Below are 21,903 nucleotides of genomic sequence, written 5' to 3' on the forward strand. Positions count from 1 at the left end.
GGGAAATAGAAATAGAAAAAGAAGGGAAAAAGGAAGCAACTATGCTGAGGTAGAAGCTGCTGATTTACTTTCTCTTCAATCCCAGTCATTGTTAAATAGCCAGGTAATATATACTGTTCCTTTAATTTAACCCCCTATCTGCCCTGGAAAGGTAAAAACAGCTAATGTTTCATGTAAAAAGTGTTCCTCATGGAAAATGCTTTGCCTCCAGCTGTGAAATTGATTAATGGTCTTAAAACCCCCAAGAGTCTCAGCAGGCAGCTGTAATTGCTATTTCAGGATAGGAAAAAAAAAAAAAAAGGTATGTATGTTGTATTGAAGAAGAGTGGGGAGTGGCTGTTATTAAGAGAATATTTCTCTTCATTTCTTCAAATTCTCAAAATAGGTGAAAAGGATGGATTCTGGGGGAAGATGTTCATGAGTAAACAGGGCATTATTTTATTTCATAATTTAGAGCAATTTTTTCCTTAAGCCAGCAGAAAGCTACCAAATTTATCAAATTAGTTATTTTTACTCGAGATATCATGAAACTAAGAAAAAGACCATTGAACTAGTTAGCCTACTTTCCAGTGCAATTGTTTTCATGATAAGATGAAAAGTCTCTAGAGAATACAATAATCACATCTAGAAATTTTGCTTGAAATACATTGGCTCAGAACTTCTTTGCAAAGTAGAACTGGGTGCAAGTGACTGTTCAGAACTGAATTTTTCTTCCAAGTTCATTACTCTGTATGACACTGGGTTGAGGAAGTTCAATTGATATTGGTTGGTGATTATCTAAGAGAAAGAGGAAAAATACCAGTTTAAACAACATTCTATTTCAAGCATATAAAATTTAAGTAATTCTTCAGGACATTAGTCTCTCCACACCTCCTAAGAAGCAAATTAGAGACTGGTTGATTATTTAGGTGCTTGAAAAGCCATGTATGAAACTTGATCTGAGACTAGAATCAGAAGTTCCATATATGTATGTGCACAATATACTTGTGTGCATATCTTTGCCTGTCTATTTTTCTATCCCCAAGATCATACAACTTAGGACTAGAAGAAATCCTGCCAGAGTAAGGAATGCCTCCTCAAGTCAAGCCCATATCTGATCTTTGTTCTTTGACAAATCCTTTGAAAATCCTCAAATATTCCTTTCCTATAGTATTGCTCTTAAAATTCAGTTCCCTATTTTCAACTTCAGCAGAAGATGCAAACATACACTTCAGCTAAGCCTCCAGCTCTCAATCTACTTTACCATAAAAATGATAATAGGTTCATGCCAGTAGAGGCTTTAAAGTTTACAGAGTACTTGCCTCACTATTTTTTTTGTGACTATTCACATGTCTACAGGAGGAGAAGACAGACAGAAAATGTAAAGGAAAAAAACCTCATCATTTAAAGAAATTAATATACAACAAATGGAGTGTTCCTAATGATTTCCAGGAAGAAAGCACAGAAAGAATGGTTTCTCCTGCCATCTGGTGTCAATTGAGCAGAATTGCAATATATTAGAATAAAATAATTCACTATTTCAGGGAGATGGAGACGATTCTTGGCTTTTCCTTAAAGTATTCAAATTTGCATGATTATGAATTAATTCTCATACCTGAGTATTGTTTTGCTTTTTACCTTTTCCAACTAACTTATAAATAATTCAAATGTATATCCAAATATGAGAAAATAGGCGATGAATGTTACCAGTCCTGGTCTCAGGGAACAGATGCTGAAATAACTTCCCTTAATTTCAATAGAGAAGTGGAGGACCACAAAAATCAAGTGTTGTATACACTGTAAGATGAGTTCATTTTGTTAGTTTGACTTAACTGTTTTTTTTCTTTGTGACAAGGAAAAGTTTCAAGGGGAAGTAGGAAAATGTTGAAAGTAGCTGTGATGTGAAAAGACAAAAGGCATTGATAAATCCCTAAAATTATATAAATGATGAGCCATGGTAGTCTGGGAGTCAGGAAATCTTAGTATAGCACCTACTGATCTTGAATAAATCTCTTTGCATATCTTTCTCCATCTGTTCATTGGGAATAGCATCTCCCTCTCCTTTCTATACAAAGATATTAAGAGATCAAGGGATAGAAAGAACTTCTGTAGCAATTACACAAAGATTGGAAAGAAGAAGAAAAATGTGAAGTTATAAAGACTATAACTGTAGACTCAATAACTCATAGGAATCATAGAAAAGGAGGAAAAATCGAGTAAGGAGGTAGAAAAAATGAAAATATGAGAAAGCTAATATGAAATTTTTATGGAACATTAGAAAGCAAACCCAGATAAGCAAGATTTCAAGTCTTATGAGCATAGCGTCAGGGACTAGATCTATCACTTGTATAAGGGACTCCTGGGTTGGGAAACTGCCCATTCTCTTATCACTTAGAACACTAAAGCGCTAAATGACTTGCCCAGTGTCACCCAGTTGATGTGTGTCTGAGGAGTCAAGAATAGTTCTCTATTCACTACACTATATAGGCAACCTCATATTAACATTGTAGAAATGAGAGTTAATAAAAATAGATGTTTCTGCAAAATAATGAAATAATCAAGGAAATTAAGTAGACAGGAAATCCTGATTTACCGGGAAATAAGAAATAAATGTAGCCAAGTAAAAGAATGAATAAAAGCAGTATTTATGCTCACTTATCTTTAATGCTAGCAGTTCTAAAACTATTTCTAAATGAATGGAATTCAATTCTTTAGTGATGCATCAAGAATAACAGAAATTTTTTAAAATTACAAACAGTAAATTTAATTTCTAACATCTAGACCATTTTAATAAAACCTTTTTTGCATAATTGAGACAGTAAATCCAAATTTATTTGAATTAAGATTCTTCATAACATATATGTAAGGCTATCTTTTAACTACTGTTGCCTACATAACACATTTCACTCAGCTAATATTTGTCAAAATACTCTTTAAAACCCAATAAATATTTCTATTATTTTTCATATCCAAAGTGACTTACAAGTATAAGCTTCTTAAGATGATTCTTGTATAAGCATTTTAAGAACATGTTTATAACTAGGGGAGCTAGGCTACAAATTAGATTACACATCAGTAATATTACAATAGATCAATACTTTTTTTGGTCCAGATTTGTGATTTCAACAGCAAAGAGAACATTCAATTAAGAAATTTCCAATTCACATGACTATATCTTGGCAACAGATAGGTAACACAATCTTTTGAGAATTACTGGGATGCTGAGAGGCTGATTTGACCGAGATCACACAATGTATGTAGGGAGGACTTACTCTCAAGTATCCCTGATTCCAAGGAAAACCACTTTGGTATGCAGCCCTTCCTACAGTAATATTAAGAGATCCAATACTATGCAGTAACCAGTAGCACCTCTATAGAAATCATATAAGGAAATCATTCTATCTACTGGGAATCAGTGCTCAGTCAGTCTAGAAGAGTGATGTTACTCTCAAAAATAGATTCCCTATTGACTTAAAAAAACCACAAATTAACATTATCTATGTTTTATTGTACTTTTATTTTTGTTAAACATTTCCTGATGCATTTTGATTCAGAAGTTTTGTAGGCTACATTTCATCCTTAGGCCTTGAGGTGGACACCTTTAGGAAGATTTCATTCCACATGAAAAAGGTGATTAGCTTTATTTCTTAAAATGTGAATTTATGTATCCAGAAAGGGTATCTCTATGTGGAAACATTGGCTTCAATTGAATTCATTGTCTTTTTTGCATAGTACACAGTCCTTATCTCTGCCTATGAATACAAAGTTTCAAGAAGGTTAAAGTTAGTAAAATGGAATATGGCTCTAACCTTAAATTGGTCCCACTCAACATTTTCTTTTATCTATGATTTGGATAAGAACATGGATACTTTTACTTATTGTATTTGCAAATGATACAATATATATATATGCTGAGAGGAGAGAGGAAGAAATGTATCATTAATATGTTAGGTAACAAAAATCAAGTACCAGATGGGGCCCTAGAGATACAAATTAAAAAAGAAAAGTGTACCCAAATTACTTACACCCTACTGAGAGGAAAAACATGTACACAGGTAAGTATAAAATAAATATAATACAATTGGGCAAGGTTTCAGGGAAGCAATTAATGCTGGGGGAATTAGAATTAGTCTTATAGGAGGTGGCCCTGGAGCCAAGACTTGCAGGACACTAGAGGTTCCAAGAAAAAAAGTTATAGAGGGAAAAGGTTCTACTCATGAGGGACAGGCATCTTATATAGGACATACCTGAAAGATGGAATGGCATGACTGGGAAGAAATGGGTCAATTTGGCTGGAATTCGGAGGGCATGAGAATTCATTTGTAATTAGCATGGCTTCCCAGACAAGCAGAAACCAGACTATGAGACTATAAATGACAATTAGGGGAGTTTGTGTTTTATCCTAGAGGTAAACAGTGAGACTCTGACCGGCTTTTTGAAGAGGAAAATAAAGCAATCAGAGCAGAGTTGTAAGAGTTTCAATATGGAAGCTACATGAAAGATGGAGAGAGTTAAGGCCAAAGGTGTTAAGTCCAATTAGGAGGCTAGCACAACAAAGACTTGGAGTAGTAGCTGTGAGTGGAGGGGAAGGATACATCCACTAGATAAATTACTGAGGTAAAATCAGCAAGATGGGGCCGGCAATCTAACATTTATTAAATACCTATTGTGTCTCAGACTTTGCACTCACACAAAGAGGCAAAAGGCAGTGGCTGCCCTCAAAAAGCTCATAATCAAGTGGGAGAAACAGGATGGACAAACTATATGCAAGGTAGATGGGAAATAATTAACAGAGGGAAAACATAGAATTAAAAAAGGTTGGGAAAGGTTTTCTCTAGAAGACAGAATTTTAGTTGGGACTTAACCAAAGCCAGGAGACAGACATGAAGTTTCCAGACATGTTGGACAGCCAGAAGAAACAGTCAGGGGGATAGTGTCTTGTTCATGGAATAGCTAGTAGTCCAGGGCAACTGGACTGAAGAGTACAGGAGGGAAATAAGGTGTAGGGAGGGGTGATTTATGAAGGACTCTAAACACCAAATTGATTGGATGGGAGGATGGAGGTCTTATTAGAGCAAAGAGCTGAAGATGACCCCGAGATTTCAAACCTGGATGACTGGAAGAATGGTCTTTATCAGAAATAATTTAAAAAGAAGGGAGGGTTTGTGGGTGAAGATAGTGAGTTCTATTTCAGACATAATGAATTTGAGATTCAAATGTAGATGGCTAGCAGTCAAACCTGTGGAACTCAGGAGATTAAGGTTTGCTAGATGATAAATTGAATCAATAAAAGTTGAAGAGATTTTATGGAGGTAAGAATCAGCAAAGTATGGTGATTAGCTGAATCTTATTAGTAAAAATTAGTAAAATTAATAAAGGAATGGAAGATGCAGAAATGAATACTCATGAATTGATGCAAAGTGAACAGAACCAGAAAAACAAATACACTAAATGACAATGTAAATAGAAAACACATAAATAGAAACAATGAAATAAAAACATAATGAATAAGCTTGACCCCCCAAAGAAAAGATATGAAGCCATCTCCCCTCTCCATATTTTTTTAAAACTAAGGGTTGAGAACTATGGATAGACTACTGCAGAATGTCAGTCTTTTTTTGAGGCAGCTTGTTATAGCATAGAACAAGGCTTAGAGTCAGGAACCTGGGTTCAGGTATTACCTCTGAGGTATACTGGCAAATCAATTAACCTCTCAGTGCTCTAGGAAATGCTCTAAGACTAGAAATTGGCAAGTGCCAACTCCCTAGATCAATGAAATCACAAGTTCTAATCATTTTTAATATACTGGCTATCTAGGACGAGTTGTTTCCCTCCCTTCATTTTTATAACTGTTTGTTCAACACTTGGAACTGTGATATAAACTCAAAATATATCAAACTTATTTTTTTAGAAATAGTGTGTTGGCATTTCTCTTCCCAGTTGTATCTGACTTGCCATAACCCTATTTTTTTTGGCAAATATACTGTCTGCCATTTCTCTTCTAGCTCATTTAACAGATAAGGAAAATAAGTCTAACAGGGTTAAGTGACTTATCCAGTGTCACATAGTTAGTTGTCTCTAAGACCACATTTGAACTTGGGGTGATGAGTCTTCCTGATTCCAGGTCTGGCCCACTGTCTACTGTGCCACCCACCTGCTCCTAAAAGTGTATAATTCGTATTATTCAGGAAAAGAAATGATTTAGCCTATGGGGAATAAAAAACTTAGGAAGGACAAGATAACTTTCTCTAAGTATTTGGAAAATGGATCACATACATGGATTAGACTTATTTTGCTTGACCATAAAGGGCAGAAATAGGAACAATAAATGGAAGCTACAATTTAGTAGAGAACATTTCTAATTAGTGCTGCCCATTACAAAAAAAGTAGAATCATCCTAGGGAGAGAAGTAGAGAGAGCATGGCTTTCTTTCATTAGAAATCTTCAGGCAAAGCTGGATGACCATTTAGGCATTGCTGCAAGGGGGATTCTTCTCAGAAATGGAATAGACTATATCATCTTTTGAGATACCCCAGCTTTTGAATTGTGAATTTTGTTTTCTATCTTAAGGCAAATTGTGTATAAGAAAGAGATTTCTGGTGTCATTTGCCATCTCAACTCCTAGTACCTACTCTATCTCTGTTATACAATTGTGATTCTGGGGATTTGGATTAACAGTTTAAATGATTGAGAACCAAAAATAAAAAATATCAAGAAATGATTTTGGAAAAAATTATCTTGAAAATTGCCTGTTAGGCCCCAGTCTCTGTTAGAAATAACAATGCAAGGAAAGGTGTTAAACAAGTATCAGATTCTTCTATTCCATTTATAACTGTGATACCATATCAAAATGAATAAGTCCAATCTATAAATATTTAACTTTTACTAGTACCTACAAATTATTTTTATTATCTGGGTATGTTTTCCACATTGGCAGTATTCAATGCAAAAGGGCCAAAGATCATTAGTGTAAAAAAGCTTTTACTGATTAAAAATATTGGACCATTCATTTTTTTAAATGTTACATCTATAAATGCAACTTCCTTTACTATCATCATAAATCATTCAGGCTTATATGAAATATTTGAGCAGCCAAAATAGAAGCAATATAGACTGGAGTCAGAGAACTGGGCATAAATACCAATTCTACCTCTGTGACAGCTTCAAGTTCCTTATCTAAAACAAAGGGGTCATAAAAGATCATGGGGTCAGAAGAAGGACCTTACATAGAAGTCATCAAGTCCAGCTTCCCCCCCCCCTTTTTTTTTTCAAAGGTGAGGAAACAAAGATATTCAGAAATGCTTGATTACCTAGTCATACAGTAAGAGGGAGAGCAGAATCTGAACCCTTTTTCTGTCCAGATACAGTACTTTCCCACTGCAATGTACAGACTAAATTTCTACCAATTTAAAATTTATAATTTTCTTAGAACTTCAAAAAATCCAATCTAATAAATATTTATTATGTGCAAGTCATTGTGAGTACATATACTACCAAAGTAAAAAATAATTTCAATGTAATTTTGAAGAAAATCATTTGCTGATCTAATCCTAAAACCCTTTGGGACCATTCTATTACTTCTAATAATAGTCTATTTTTTCCCATGGTGTTCAGCTGCATAATAAAACTACTTTGGCATGTATGCTCAAGTAGAAATATTGACAAACTGGACTAGTAGCTGCTTCTCATTTTGTCTCCTATTTTCCAATTCTTTTACCCTATAGAAAAGGAACCTGATGCCAAATGAGCTGATGAACATTACACTGGTACTTGGCTTCAGAACTACTACCCGGCTTTGATAATAACAATGCTCAAGTACCTGATACTCCTTCATCTTTATTATAAACTTCTCTCAACTTCTGCTGAAATCCTTTAAGCTTAAGCTTCAACTCAGGTGCCACCGCTTTCAGCATCTCCTGATCCCCTCCCCACCTTAGTTGACAAAGCATAAAGTCTTATTTCAACAGAGCAATATATACATTTGGACTGGAAGTCAGAAGATACCAAATGTAATTGCAGTTTGTCTATTTACTACTTGACCCAATCACAATCTGTGAACTGGTTTGCTTATCTATATAAAATGAGAAAGTTTAGTAAATTAGATAATTTTCTAAGGCCCTTTTGTGCCCTAAAGTGTAGGGTATTTAATTTGACCCTATCACATGCCTTTATATTAATTTATTTCTCTACATGTTATCTGCCTTGGGGAGGCTAGCACTGCTTTTTTCATAATGTATACCACTGTATCTCAGTTCTTTGCACGGAGTGTTTTTATTTTTACTGAATTCAATATACATTTTCTTGGCTAGTGGTTGGTCATAATCCCTTGCTTGCTTCCAGCTGGCTTCTAATATGTAACAAGTTAACTGGGTATTTCTATGATAGATCTAGGTACTTTCCATATATAGTTTAAGAGTATGAAACCATCCCTGAATCTACATGTCCTTAATCATAGCACCCTCAAAGTCAACCAAAGGTTTTTAAACTCTTTGCAAATATAATATCATTGGTCTCTAGGTAAGGCAAAATGGAAAAATGTTTAAGCAAAATTGGAACCATGAACTAGATCATACACACAGTTCATGATGAAGTATTACGTTGTCACATGATTGTCTAAGTAGTTTTTTTGTTTTGTTTTGTAATTGCTAAAAATACAAAGAATTCCTGGCAAGCAAACCATGTTAAAACCTGTCTGTTCCCCTCCCATTCAATGTTATATTACTTCCACTGGGGAATAGTCACCTATGGAAATATAATGCTAGCTAGCTTCTTTTCTATTGATATGAGAAGTAAAACATTTGACATTTAGGATAAAAGGAAAATTTAGCAACCTATTATGGTATACCTTCTATCTGCTTACCATATTACAGAGCCCCCAATCAACCAAGCACACAAGCCAAGAACAACCAATTAGCCAATTTGATAGAGACTTCCCCAATACAGTACACAGCAGGGCATGAAGGCTGGGAAGTAAATTTTTTGTTTTAAAGTAGCAACAGAAAGTAAATCAATTACCAGTTACACTTCCCAAAAGAAATGGCAAAATCAATGTCTCTTTGAACCAAGAAAAGCTGCATGTGCCACTGAGAAAGTAAGTTTTTAGAGGTATACTTGCAGTTCTCAACCCTCAGGGACATTTTTGATCAAGTAATTCTGCATTTGTATGAACTGCAGAATGCTATATAAGGATGCCATTCTTAGATGTACATACTAAGAAATGTAAATGAACAAATTTAACTTGTTCTAAAAATGAATATCCACATAGCAAAACACCAGCCATTACTGTAGTATTTACTGGAACTTATTAGCTTGTTTCAAAAAAGGGGAACATTTTTTCAGAAAAAAAAAATTTTGACACGATACTCATTTTTGTGATGAGCAAACAAAGAGATGTGGAGGATACAAAAGATATTGTTGGAGGATTTAAAAGAATACAGATCAATTAACAAAACACATCAATATGACCCATCCAACAAAGAGGCTAAAAATTCTAAGAACCACTAGTAAATGTTCAGATTAATGGGCAAGTGATAGTTATAAGAGTTTGGAGCACTAATGCAATAAATTTTATTGTTTACACAGTGGTAGGTTGCAGACAAAGTGCAGACAATGTAGACAATGGCAGCACATTTAAAAATTTCACAAATGGTACAAGAATTCCAGTGGTTCAACATTTTAAAATTTAACATTAAAAAAAAAAAAAGAAAGAAAAGAAAAATAAACAAAGCAATAACAAAGAAATGCAAATACCCAGATTGTTGTTTTGGTTTTTTTCTGCAGCCCAATGCAATACAACTTTTGAAGAAAAGTTTGGTTTGAATTCAACGTTTTAATGTTCAATGTTCAAAAGACAAAAAACATGCTTTTTCTATATCTCCCTCCCCCTTAAATCTCAGATTCGCTAACAAAAATGAAAGTAATTTTAGTACTAAAAAACAAATATACCCCTTTTAAAATTTATCAAGGAAGAGATAACCCATTTCAATGAGGACCAATCACTGAATGTAATGTAGAACCATTCCAAACATACAAAATGGTACTTGACAACACTGTTACAATCAAAAGCAACTGACATACCCCTCCCCCCAAAAAATATATATATGTAAGATATATATATAGATACACACGTATATGCAACACTTGTTTTAGAAAAAAAGTTGTCTTGATGAAAATGATCCTGTAATATCTGATTTGATGCACATTATATACAAAACCCTTCTCTATAAAAGAGTATATTACTGTCAATGAAGTTCCATGCTCATACTCCATCTGATACCTGTACTTGCAAGATAAATGACTCACTAATTGATGGTGGAAGTTATTATTTTTGTGATAAGTCTCATATAAGGCAGTTCATTCCTTAAAACGGATTCCCCTCCAACCTCCACTTAAAATTTTACTTTAGAAACACTAACTACACAGATATTCTTTGATATTATTAGCTTGTTATAACATGGAGTTCCCTATGTTAGAAAGACTAGGGGTAGTTTAGAGATGCTGGCAAGAATGAATATTTTGCTCTCAAAACATACTATTTCTCTTTTCCATATTAAGTATTTCCATTACTTAAGACACTGAGGGCTGATATAAGCCATTTCTTTTGGTGCTGATGTCAGTAGTCCTATGTGAAAAAACTCCATATTGGAGTGGCTAGAAAAGTTGCCATTAGAGGAATAGTCAGTGCATCCATCACCTGCATAGAATTGGGAACTTTGGCTTCATAGTTCTTTGCACCTAACCCAATGGTCTATAATTGTAAATATTCTCCTGAAAGCTAATCTTAGGGGGAAAAAAAGAGGAAGCAAGCTTTTAAAACCTCATTATCATCCAGGATGCTGATCAACATAGGAACAGATAAGATTTTAAAAGCCCTTGGCATGTGCCACAGGACTAGATGATATGAGTCTTCTCTTTGACGTGGCTATGAAAGGTGAAGGCTGAAATGGAGAGAGAAAAGGCAGCTGAGCAATGAAGGAGACTGTTGGTTAACAATGGACTACAACATAATATCTTAATAAGCAATGAGGCTCTGAAGACAAAAACACGGAAAAGGAAATATTCAAAAGGGGGTAAAGATAACATTGAGGCAAGATTTGTACGTGTGTAAATATATATTTTAATATGTACACACATGTGTGCATTATGCTGTATATATTTACATACATATTCACAGAATGCCCTGCAGTAGATTCCAAAAGGCCTTCTCAAAAACAAAAAAACCAGAAATTATGAACTCTTATATCCATACTAGAATATACTTCATATATGTACAAGGATCAAAGATGCATCAATTTCTATGAATAGGCCTTATTAACAAAAACACTGCTAACATTAGGGTAAATAAATGATTTTACAAGTTGTCTCAGTGATATCATCAAAACATTTCTAAAGCTAGGAACTAAAATAATAAAAATACACAATTGAGTTAATATTAACAAGAAAATAGCTGTTCATCATGACTGGTGTGGATACAATTTAAATTTCAGAGTAGGGAAAAATATCAAAAGCTTATAAATCTCTTGGGATGCAATTTAATTGTTGCATCAGTTCCTAGAAAAATAGATTTATAGAATGGAGCGGTTGCAGTATTTACTGCCCCGCCCACCCAAATGTTTATCTTTTTCCTCTTTTGTTTCCAGCTGGCGGTTTCTTCAGCTGAAGGAGTTGTCCTCCTGTTCCAAATCCTGCAGAGGCAGGATTGGACACCCCGAATGTCAGGCCAGCTGATGCTGTGATGCCGGGATTGCTGAAGTTAAACCCAGTTGTACTTGAGCTGCCAAAGCCTTGTGTGTAGGGGAAAAAATATTTATGTCAGAAATTAAATCACAACAACAATTTCATATATTTCTTGGAAAAAGCAATCTGTATCTGAAAGAATTGAAAGAAATTTAAATTTGCTCAGTAATCTCAAGCTACTAAATTTTTAACATGTGGCATTAGGCAAGAAGAAAAATCTTTTTGGTACCAGAGATTAAGCATGCAGCTAGGCCAAGGGCCTTGTTTTTGAAGGCCTACCACAACCACTTCAACTCTGTGTGAAAGAAGTGAGCCTTATCTTAACAATTCAAGCCTCATACACCTTCCCTTGTACAACCAAGCAGCCCACCACCACACACAATGTCTAGTTTCAAGGGGCAAACTGAAAAGATGAATAATTTTGCAAGCCTGGTTTGATAAAATTACCTTTGGGTAATTAAGATGACATGACATTCTAGTTGAGTTAATCATACCACCACTATCATCTTCAGAACAGCAATCCTCATAGCCCTCAAAAGGGAAAAGCATTACAACTAGCTTAGTAGGCTAGCTGGACATGTCCATTTGAAACATTAGCCAATCACACACTAATGTCTTTCAAAATAAACACGTATCAGAACATAAAATATCAATTATTAGTTATTATCCAAAACTGTTCCAAAATTATATTTCACTTGAGGCCTTTAATATAGTTGTCAAAATTTATATTCTAAAAGTAAAGAGTTAAATGTTAATAGATGTTCTGTTAGGCACAGACTTATGGTTTCACATGAAATAAGGTCAAGTGGAACATTTACTGCTAAATGTCTTATCTTTGGAACAGAAATCCTTCACCACAATGTTCATGGGCGAATTTTATTAAATATTTGGCAGCAATTTCATGATAAAATTTGTTAAGCTGAGCTAACATTTGAGCATTTGGAATCATGAAATAGGTCACTAGTGTCCAAAAGAACTGCTGTTTGGATAAGGCAGGCAAGTAGGTGGTACAATGAATAAAGGATGAGGCTTGGTGTTTTGGGGAACCTGGACAGCTCTCTTTTATCTTCAATTTCCTTCTGTAAAAACATCTACATCTCAAGTTTGCTGATAGGGATAAAAGATAAAATATGTAAAATGCTTTGAAGTGGTAACTACATAAATTCTAGGTATTTTTATTACAGCTATCATTATTAAGGATGAGAATAATTGGGGGATTAAATTAAGAAGTCTGAAAAATCTGACATGTTTAGAAGAGGCAGGACAAAGATTAAGATCTATATAAGTATATTTTTGTATACTATAATATAGGGTGAAATGATCTTTTTTGGATATGTGGAATAAAAGCAATATTTAAACCTTTAAATCAAATTATTTACACTTTCAAATTTTTCTAAAATTCAGACACAAACAAACCTGCACTAAGACTTCCTGAGGGTTTATTTGTTGTTCCAAATCCAAATGTGGAGGCCCCTGTTGTGTTGCTTCCAAAACCAGAGCTAGTTCCAAATCCTAGTGGAAGGGTGGTAGAGAAACATACAATGGCACATAAAAGATAAGTCAAAAGCTACTAATAAACAAAATCTAAAATAGCCCAAAGTTTTACAAATACAATCTTGCATACATAACTATGTAAATATACACTTATTTCAAAACTTGTTTGGCAATTTGTATTTATGGAATTGTTGAAATAACTACATACAAAAGATTGATCCAGCAGTCATTTGCTCAAATTGGTACTGCACAGACATATAAACTTTCCTTTAATTAGGAGATGTCATAAAGAAACAATCATATTAATTTTGAATTAAACAAATTTGCACTTGTTTAGAATCCATAATAACAATTCACATTTTAAATAAGAAAACAGGTAACTGTTCAAGAATACGAACAAAAACATAATCATTAGCTTCTTTATCAAATGGGCTAGACAGTTTTAATGAACGCCTTGAATTAATTCTAGCTCATTTGGTACAAAAGTATTTCCCTCTTTTAAATTACTTCATTTAATGAAAAATAATTCTCTAGATTTCATGAGCATGACACATATCACTATTAGAGAATTCAATGTTTACAGATTTTTTTTTACATATTAAAGGCTCATTTTATTTTGGTTTTAATATTCAAAAATTTCAATTAAATCTGTACTATACTTTCCATTTCTTCAGGAAAACCAATTAACTATCATGTTTCAATAGTCCTAATACAAAATAGAAAATGTTTTTATATAGACAGTAAAACTATTTTCACAAATACAAAAACAAATTGTATTTTTTCCCCAACCATACAAATTGCAAAAGGAATTATAAAGAATTCCTTTAAGACCACATGTAAGAAAACCAGCTGTTCAACAACCCTAACAAGTTATATGACAAATAATTTGAAAAATTTTTTTTACAGTATAAAAACCTTTTTATTAGTTCACAAAACTTTCTGAAGCAGAGTTTATTCAAATACTATTCTGACATTTTAGTGTTAAACATTACAGTTATCTGTATGACTAAAGGTCAAGATAAAATTTCAGAATTCTGTTTTTTCATTCATTACAAAACTTAGAACTTCATTTCCTGAGGAAAACTTGTTTTGTGAACTATAACATGGGGGAACTATGCTATACAGAAACAGTTTATTCACAGTATGATCAACTCTCTCAACTCACTATGCCAAACAAAAGTATTGAAATACATTATGGTTGTTTTTTTTTTTTTTTTTTAAACACTGGATTTTCTTATGGAAACATTAACAGTATATTGCAATGTTTAAACATGCAGGTGCATAACGAGGCATTCAACAAAGAACTGTGCTTCATAGGTAAAAGTCAAGTTACAATGCAAAAACAGCCATAGATATGCAAAGCTAGTGACCAGGAATTACTCTAAGTGTAGCATAAATAAGCTAATAACTAATTTTCAATTTATATAAATTGTTCAATTTTTATTTTCTGTATTATAATGTGTTTCACTGCTTAAAATGTTCCCTTTTTTACAAATGAGAATTTTTTAAGCTTAATTAAGAGAAAATAGTTAAGGCCTCCAAAGGGTTATTAACACTATAGACTAATTAAATTAATATAATTTTAAATGTTACTTTTATATTGATCTCCTTCACCTTTTTTTGGTACTGAATTTTCATAGCCTCAATAACCATCTATTTTCTTTCATTCACTATAAGGAATAAATAAGGAGAATCTTTCCTGTCAGAGCTAATTTTAACTTCTGAAGTATCAGAAGATCCTCATTTAGAATTTTTGTAATTACCAGTTCAGATATATAAAGGTTAAAGGAAACATTAGAAAAGTTAAAGTGTACCTCCAAGATTTGAAGTAGAACCTAAGCCACTTGATTGCAAGCCAGTGCCAATACCTGAGCCGAATGGTGTTCCAAAACTAACTCCCAGAGATGGCTGTGGCCCTGGTATAAAAAAAAAAAAAAAAAAAAGAAAATGGGGAAAAAAAAAAAAAGCTTGCCTTACTCTTTTCAAGATTTAAGTTTCTTTATTTTAAGAATGAACATGAAGTGATTTTAGACAAATTTCGTTAAAAATTTTAAAATCCGAGTCTCAAAAATTTTCCCAAAACTAACTTATATTTTCCACCTGAGAAATCTAAGATAAAGATTTTATACTAGAAAACTAAGACAGTATAACCACATGGAAAGGAACTTAAAAAGTATATAAATATAAACCATCTAATCTAACAAATTATACACCAAAATAACAAAAATATTTAATGTATTATCAATTCAAATCTTCTTGGTTTAGTTTTTAAATTATTTTAACTCTCTTACTCACCTTTTAAGCAAAACTAGATAGTGAATCAATGTAGAATTTCATGGTTTTTGTTCTTTAAAGAGAAACTTTGATTCCTGTTAGTGTCAGATCTTAAAAAGACTGATGCTAACATTGTAAAACTATCATGTTACTAAGAGTGAAAACTAAAAACTTGCTATATGGTTTTGCATTTGAAAAGATCAAATTTTATATGTACAATAAATGGATAAAAAACAAGACAGTGTTTTATTTTATTAAATTTATTGTTCATTTTAAAGTAAATCAATTACACAGTAACATGACAATTCAAACTTGTTCACAAAAAGTGATATCCGAGTTCTGTTGAGTTCTGCTACATAACACCATTCCATAAAGTTAAATTATTCAAATCACCTGATTAATAAATATGATAGATTAATAAACATTTACAAAGGCACAGTTGTGTACCTTGACCAATTCAATAAATACATTCAAGATTTCAATTCAGAAACTTTTCTCCGTAATTTTGGAATATCTCAGATCAAGATTCGTTAGAAACTCTTTTCCCATCTATTGGTTTATAGTTTAGGCTGAGTGTGGTGAGGACAGAAACAAACTAACCTCTTCTTTGAACAATGTTAGTGACCCAGAATATAAAAGTCTAAAAATCTCTCATTTTGATAAATGATTTATGAAAATGATTCGACAGGTTTTCTGCACAGTACAATCTTCATTGTCTTGTCATTTTCAAACACAGTGATCAGTGCATCTGAAAGTGTAGGGGTGGGAGATTACTCAAGTAAAACACATTAAAAAAAATTAAATTTTAAAAGAAACCAAAGTCTTCAAGTTGTCCAATGCAGAATAAGGTTTGTATATTCAAAAATTAGTGTTAAATTATAAAGTATTTATGGGTAACCACAGCTGAGAAATTTTGTTCTGTCTAAAATAATGAGATAAATTGGATTTTCCAAATAGATTGTAAACATAAAGCAAAAAGTAACATAATTGATAGCAGCCAAGGTCCTTATACTACTATTTTTAAAAAATAAGTTAAAAAATTGATTTTTACATCCATTTTTTGGAGATTCTATATCTGGTTAGTAGCTCTTTTAAAAAACTGTTATGACAGTACAAATAAACTAAAGACAATTTCATAATTTGAACAAAATATGCAGAAAACATATGTCCAGTTTCTTCAAGTTTAAGGGAAGGCCTCAAGTTACACATTAATAGGAGGCACTGCTGGTGGAAGACCAAGAAGAAGAAGAATAAAAACACCACATCTCTCAGCCCTCCGAATCAAGAATTTTATCAAATATAACATTGTTTTTGTTGTTTTGTGTGTATATTTTAAGACCAACAGAACATTGTTATTCTAAATACCAACAGTCAAGCTGTAGGAAAAAAAAAATCAGAACCCATCCCTAAAGCTGACAGGCTTTTTCATTGTACAACAGAAATAGGATATATACTTCAGTTGATTTTTGTACTTTAACATAAAATTCTGAAGGCAACATCATTTATAATCTAGTAGGCAAATGTACATCATTTTCAAATAGTGAAAACTTTGTCTTGTGCCAAAGTATTAGCAGATAATGCACTCTTTGGCTACTATCATAAATTGGTTTCATTTCCAGGATGAGAGATAACTCCTTCAGAAAAGAGTTATTCTAACAAGTCTAAAAGTATACTTCAAAAAAAGTATGCTTTCAAAATAGTTATACCTGAAGGACTGTTAATTTAATAAATAAACTCTCCATTAAGAAACCATTTAAGTAGTATAGGCCATCATGATTGCCCAAAGTGAACCTTCACTCACAGTAACATTTTACCAAAGTTACCACATAACATTCACACACAATTCAATCAAAGTGTAACATTGTAATTACTATTTTTCTATCAATAAATTCTACCTTCTACATCTGGCTTACAGAAAAAGGCAAGTGCTTAAAACTTCTTTAAGATGTTCAAGGATCAAACACCTCAAGATGCTACTTTAAAGTTACCAAATCCTATTTGAAAAAAAAAGAAAAAAAAAAAAAAAATCAAAGCACAACCCTCCCCACAGTTGAAAATTTTCATACTTACTGATTTAATGGGGAATGTTCCTTTGGTTAATAAATAATAATAAAATCACAAACCCCTAAAATTTCTGGATGGAAGACTTAGGATTTCCAGGTTAACACTAAACCTAAGATTTCCAAACCTATATCCAAAGCTAGAAAATGTGAATTCCTAACAAAATGGTCTCAGCTCTCTTTAAGAACAGCAGCCAAGTATGAGAAAAAGTCTCATATTATGTAAACATCAAATACTTTTTAAAATAAGCAAATGAAAACTCAATAAGTTAGGATTTTCTTCATCTCTATTCAGTTAACAATTATATTGCAAATATTACATTTAAATTACTATACATTAATTTATAAAAAGGCTAAGGAAACTGTTGTAGAGCAAATTGAGAGTTCTTTCCCATTGTCCTTTAACTTATCTAAGAACTCATTCTCATTTTTTTCTCATATGTACATGCTAACTTACAAGTAGCTCTCTCACATCTCCAGTACTCCTCAGCCTCCAGAAAAACAGTAGCCACAGAACACACTTGCCTAAGAATAATAATTATATCTACATTAAAAAAAAAAAAAAAAAAAAAAAAAATCAAAACTAAGACTAAGAAATGACCTCAACAGATCATCTATTTGATTTCTGTCTTTGGGAAAGACATATGGACCACCCACAAGAAATAGTTGTCTAAAAAGTCAGCTGTGCACCCATATATTTACATTATCAATGGGCAAAGATTGGATCTATTCTTAAAAAAACAAAAAAGCACCTGACAACTTAAAAAATGGCTCAAATCTTTCACAGGTCAGTAGTAGCATCTGAAAACAGTAAAAAATACCCTACCTGCTCATAGATGATTTCTACTAGCATGTATTAGAGAAAGAGTTTTCCCTTATTTAAAACAGACCCATAAAGTCATGGACAAAATTAAGTTACCTCTCTGCAGTATGAACAGAGCATATAAATTAGTATTGAACTTAGTTTCCAGCTGAGCAGTCAAGAAATTCATCAGAATACTGCTTTACACATGCACTCATTCCTGTTAAATGTTAATACTGACAATCACTGCACCAAGATCACTTAAGCTTTCCACTGGACAAAAATCCAACAGAATGGCTGCATCGTAGGCACAGAATACCTCTAAAAGGAGGAAAAGAATGAAGGGGACACAGCAAGGTTCTAACATAATACAGCCTGGTTATCAAAACTGCTCAGCTGCTCAGGTCTGAAGAGTTCCATTCCATTTATCTTTAATACTGACAAAGCTAACAAAGCTGGGGGTATTCCTGTCTCAAACTGAAAAGCCACAGGCTTCATAAAAGAAAACTCATAGCATCAAAATTTCTGCAGTAATGAAAAGGTATAATTAATTTTCCCCAAAGCCTAAGGACAGCGTCTTAAAATGAAAATATATGGGCAAACAAGAAAATTGTTTCTGCAGGTAATTAACAGGCACTCTAACTTTAGCCTCATAATAATTAAATAGATATATTAACAAAACTAGAGGAAAAACCCAAGAATTTTCAAAATAAAATTATGTCTCATTAGGATGTTTTAACTTTCCCTCTGATAGAACAGTTTATTGTAATTTATCTTGGTTGTCTGTTGCAATAGAATTTATTTTTGGCATGACACTTTAATAATTCAGACTTTTCCCAACTTTTTCTGCCTGGGGTGGATACTGACAAAAATTTCTATAAGCAGGAAAGAAATTAGTACTATTCTAATTCTATAGTTAACTCAGTGCCCAGTGCTAATGCTTTCCTAACTATGGATTTGCTTTTTGTAGGAACCATTAGCATTCTTCTGTTTCATGACAGAGATCATTATTATTAAAGTGTCTATGGATCAGTGCAAATCCATCACCACTAATAAAAAAAAAAATTCAAGGTGCTCTAATAATGGAGGGTCAGCAGTATCATTTTCATTTATGAAGTTAAGTGAGAATAATAATCTAACCAAGCAGCAAACATCAAAAAACATACAATATTGCAAGCTCAATGAAGGCAGGGATCACATTATTTATCTTCATACCCCTCATAATACCTTACACAGGACAGGTGTTTAAAATGTTTAATCCATGTTATTATCATGGAGGCTATATATAAATTGAAAGGCCATAGAACAGTCAAGATTTTATTAAAAAAAAAAAAATAATTTTTTTTTAAAATCTTTCATTATTTTAACTTACTGTTAGACCTAGCCTCTTGGTACATATATGCCAGAACAAACTAAGGTGCTGTGGAAGAAAACTTAATTTTTTGTATTTTGTAAAAATCTATTTCCATGAAAAGGAGAAATATCATCTTCATCTAAATAAAGAACGTCTTCTACATGCCAAAATCTAGTACAGCCAATCACAGCTAAAACAAGTCTGTGAAAGTGGGCAAGCAATAAGACTAGAGATAAAAAGTTGGAGTAAATCTAACCAAAATTAATTTGAGCCTAAAATGCAGATCTGCCTAGAAATAGATTTTAAAATAATCTGATTATATTCTTCTCAATCATTATTTTATAATTAGTTTAGTTTTTCTCTATTCAAGTATCTTTTTTATATTTAACCTAACCTAAGCAATTTCAACACGCACATAGTTTTTTCTCTCATCATTTCTGTTCATTTTCAAGGCACTAGACCAAAAGTTGGTCTAACATATAGCTTCTTCAGAAATTGGTTTGGTGAGTGAGTACAAATGCCTTCCAGTCAACACAAACACACACATAACACCTGCATTACCTTTAACATACCTTCAGCAAAAGTAAACTTCATTTTATATGTACATGTGGGTTGCCAAATACAATGGTGAATGATGAAAATGAATCTTTACATAAGAAAATGTAACGTGTAGCTGGATTGCTTATTTCTGACTTTGAAGTTATGTACTACATAATTACAATTTTAGAATTTAATAATATATTCTTTAGGGAAATTTAATAGCAAAAGAGTAAGTCCCATAAGGTACTGAGTGATTCAGCAAATACCATTAAGAATACTGACAACATTAAATACCTAACTGATTTATTATTATTGCTAAGTCTACCCTGCATTTTCTAACATATATATTTTGTCACAATGATCGGATTTCTCTAGATAACAGCTACTCATAGAAACTTTAAATACTAACACAAAGACCTTATATAAAAATGTACACAAATTGACTGTAGTTGTAACACTAATAAGCTATAACTTGAATGCATTCAGACCTGTAGCAGGCTGTTGCTGCTGTGTGAGTGTTGCAGCCATCGCAACGGCTGCTGCATTTGGTATGTTGCTGAAAGGAGTGGGGCCGGTAGTAACTCTTGGAGCATTCTGCCATTTCTTGGCTTCTGCTCGTCTTGCCTCAAAAACATCCATGGGATCTCCCAGGAACATTTTTCTATAACCAAGATACTGTTCCTTGAGCATCTAAAAGGATAAATAACAAGAAAAGATTTCCAAAAAGGCTTTATATTGTATCTAATAGTCATATAAATTGTGAAATACATTACCAACAAGAGTCCATAGCTACTCCCCACTAACCATCTTCCTCCTAAACCGACAAATTTTTGCAAGGGTATGCTCTCTCCTGAATTTTAAAAATTTCTTTATTCATTTTATGCATTACTTATCTAGGTTTGCCACATTGAGAGTAGACATAGTATAGTTACATTTATACAAATAATGGGGCAGCTAGGTGGTGCAATGAATAGAGCACCAGCTTTGAAGTCAGGAGGACCTGAGTTCAAATCTGATCTCAGACACTTAACACTTCCTAGCTGTGTGACCCTGGGCAAGTCACTTAACTCCGATTGCCTCAGAAAAAAAAAAAAAAAAAAGATATACAAATAAAATCTAAGAAAACCTAGCTAAGTTTTGGAAGTACAAGTAAACTTTTAGAGCTACTTCAAACCTATTTCTCCTTTTGATAACTAACTCAATCCCAACTGGTCAACTTTTCTGGTAAAGAAATGGATAGAACCTGATTTCCTCCTTGGAGGAGAATGAAAAGGTTTTTATCAAAAAGATGAAAAATAAGTTTGAATGCATACCTACAAAATAGAAGTACTAGAAAAATGTAGAAGTCCCATCAAATTATACTTCTATGTGCCAATATATTGCTAGAAATAATTGTGTGACTTCTGCTTTAAGGACATCAGTAAATAAAATGTATAATCAAGTAGGATTTTATCACCTTTAAGAATAGAAATGAAAATCATGTATTCTCTACAGTTTCAACTTTCTGCTGCTAGTAAAAGTAGCTCAAGTGAATTTTTTCTAACTGGCAATTGGGGGGGGGGGGGGAAATAAAAGGGGCCTGAAGGCACAGAACAATCTAGACACTGACTTAAGGCACAAAATTAGATATTCATATCTTTTACAAACTTCCATTTTTGGTGCAG

General features: G+C 33.0%; 1 protein-coding gene across 6 annotated transcripts in view; it reads right to left on the minus strand.

The window, feature by feature from the left end:
• Nucleotides 1–491: 491 nt before the first annotated feature.
• NUP58 (nucleoporin 58) overlaps nt 492–21,903 on the minus strand; it is a 63,286-nt gene continuing 41,874 nt past the window's right edge. For 2 of the 6 annotated variants that reach the window (XM_074303641.1, XM_074303642.1), the window contains 4 exons: nt 20,728–20,929; nt 15,024–15,125; nt 13,132–13,227; nt 492–777 (listed from right to left, as the gene is read on the minus strand). In XM_074303641.1, the coding sequence (XP_074159742.1) occupies nt 695–777; nt 13,132–13,227; nt 15,024–15,125; nt 20,728–20,929 (483 nt within the window). In that variant the 3' untranslated portion in view covers nt 492–694. Of the gene's footprint in view, nt 778–9,793; nt 11,763–13,123; nt 13,228–15,023; nt 15,126–20,727; nt 20,930–21,903 lie in introns of those variants that run through there. The other 4 variants (XM_074303639.1, XM_074303640.1, XM_074303644.1 and 1 more) reach the window with 2 other exon arrangements.

This window comes from Sminthopsis crassicaudata, chromosome 3 (assembly GCF_048593235.1).
Source record: "Sminthopsis crassicaudata isolate SCR6 chromosome 3, ASM4859323v1, whole genome shotgun sequence".
NCBI lineage: Eukaryota > Metazoa > Chordata > Mammalia > Dasyuromorphia > Dasyuridae > Sminthopsis > Sminthopsis crassicaudata.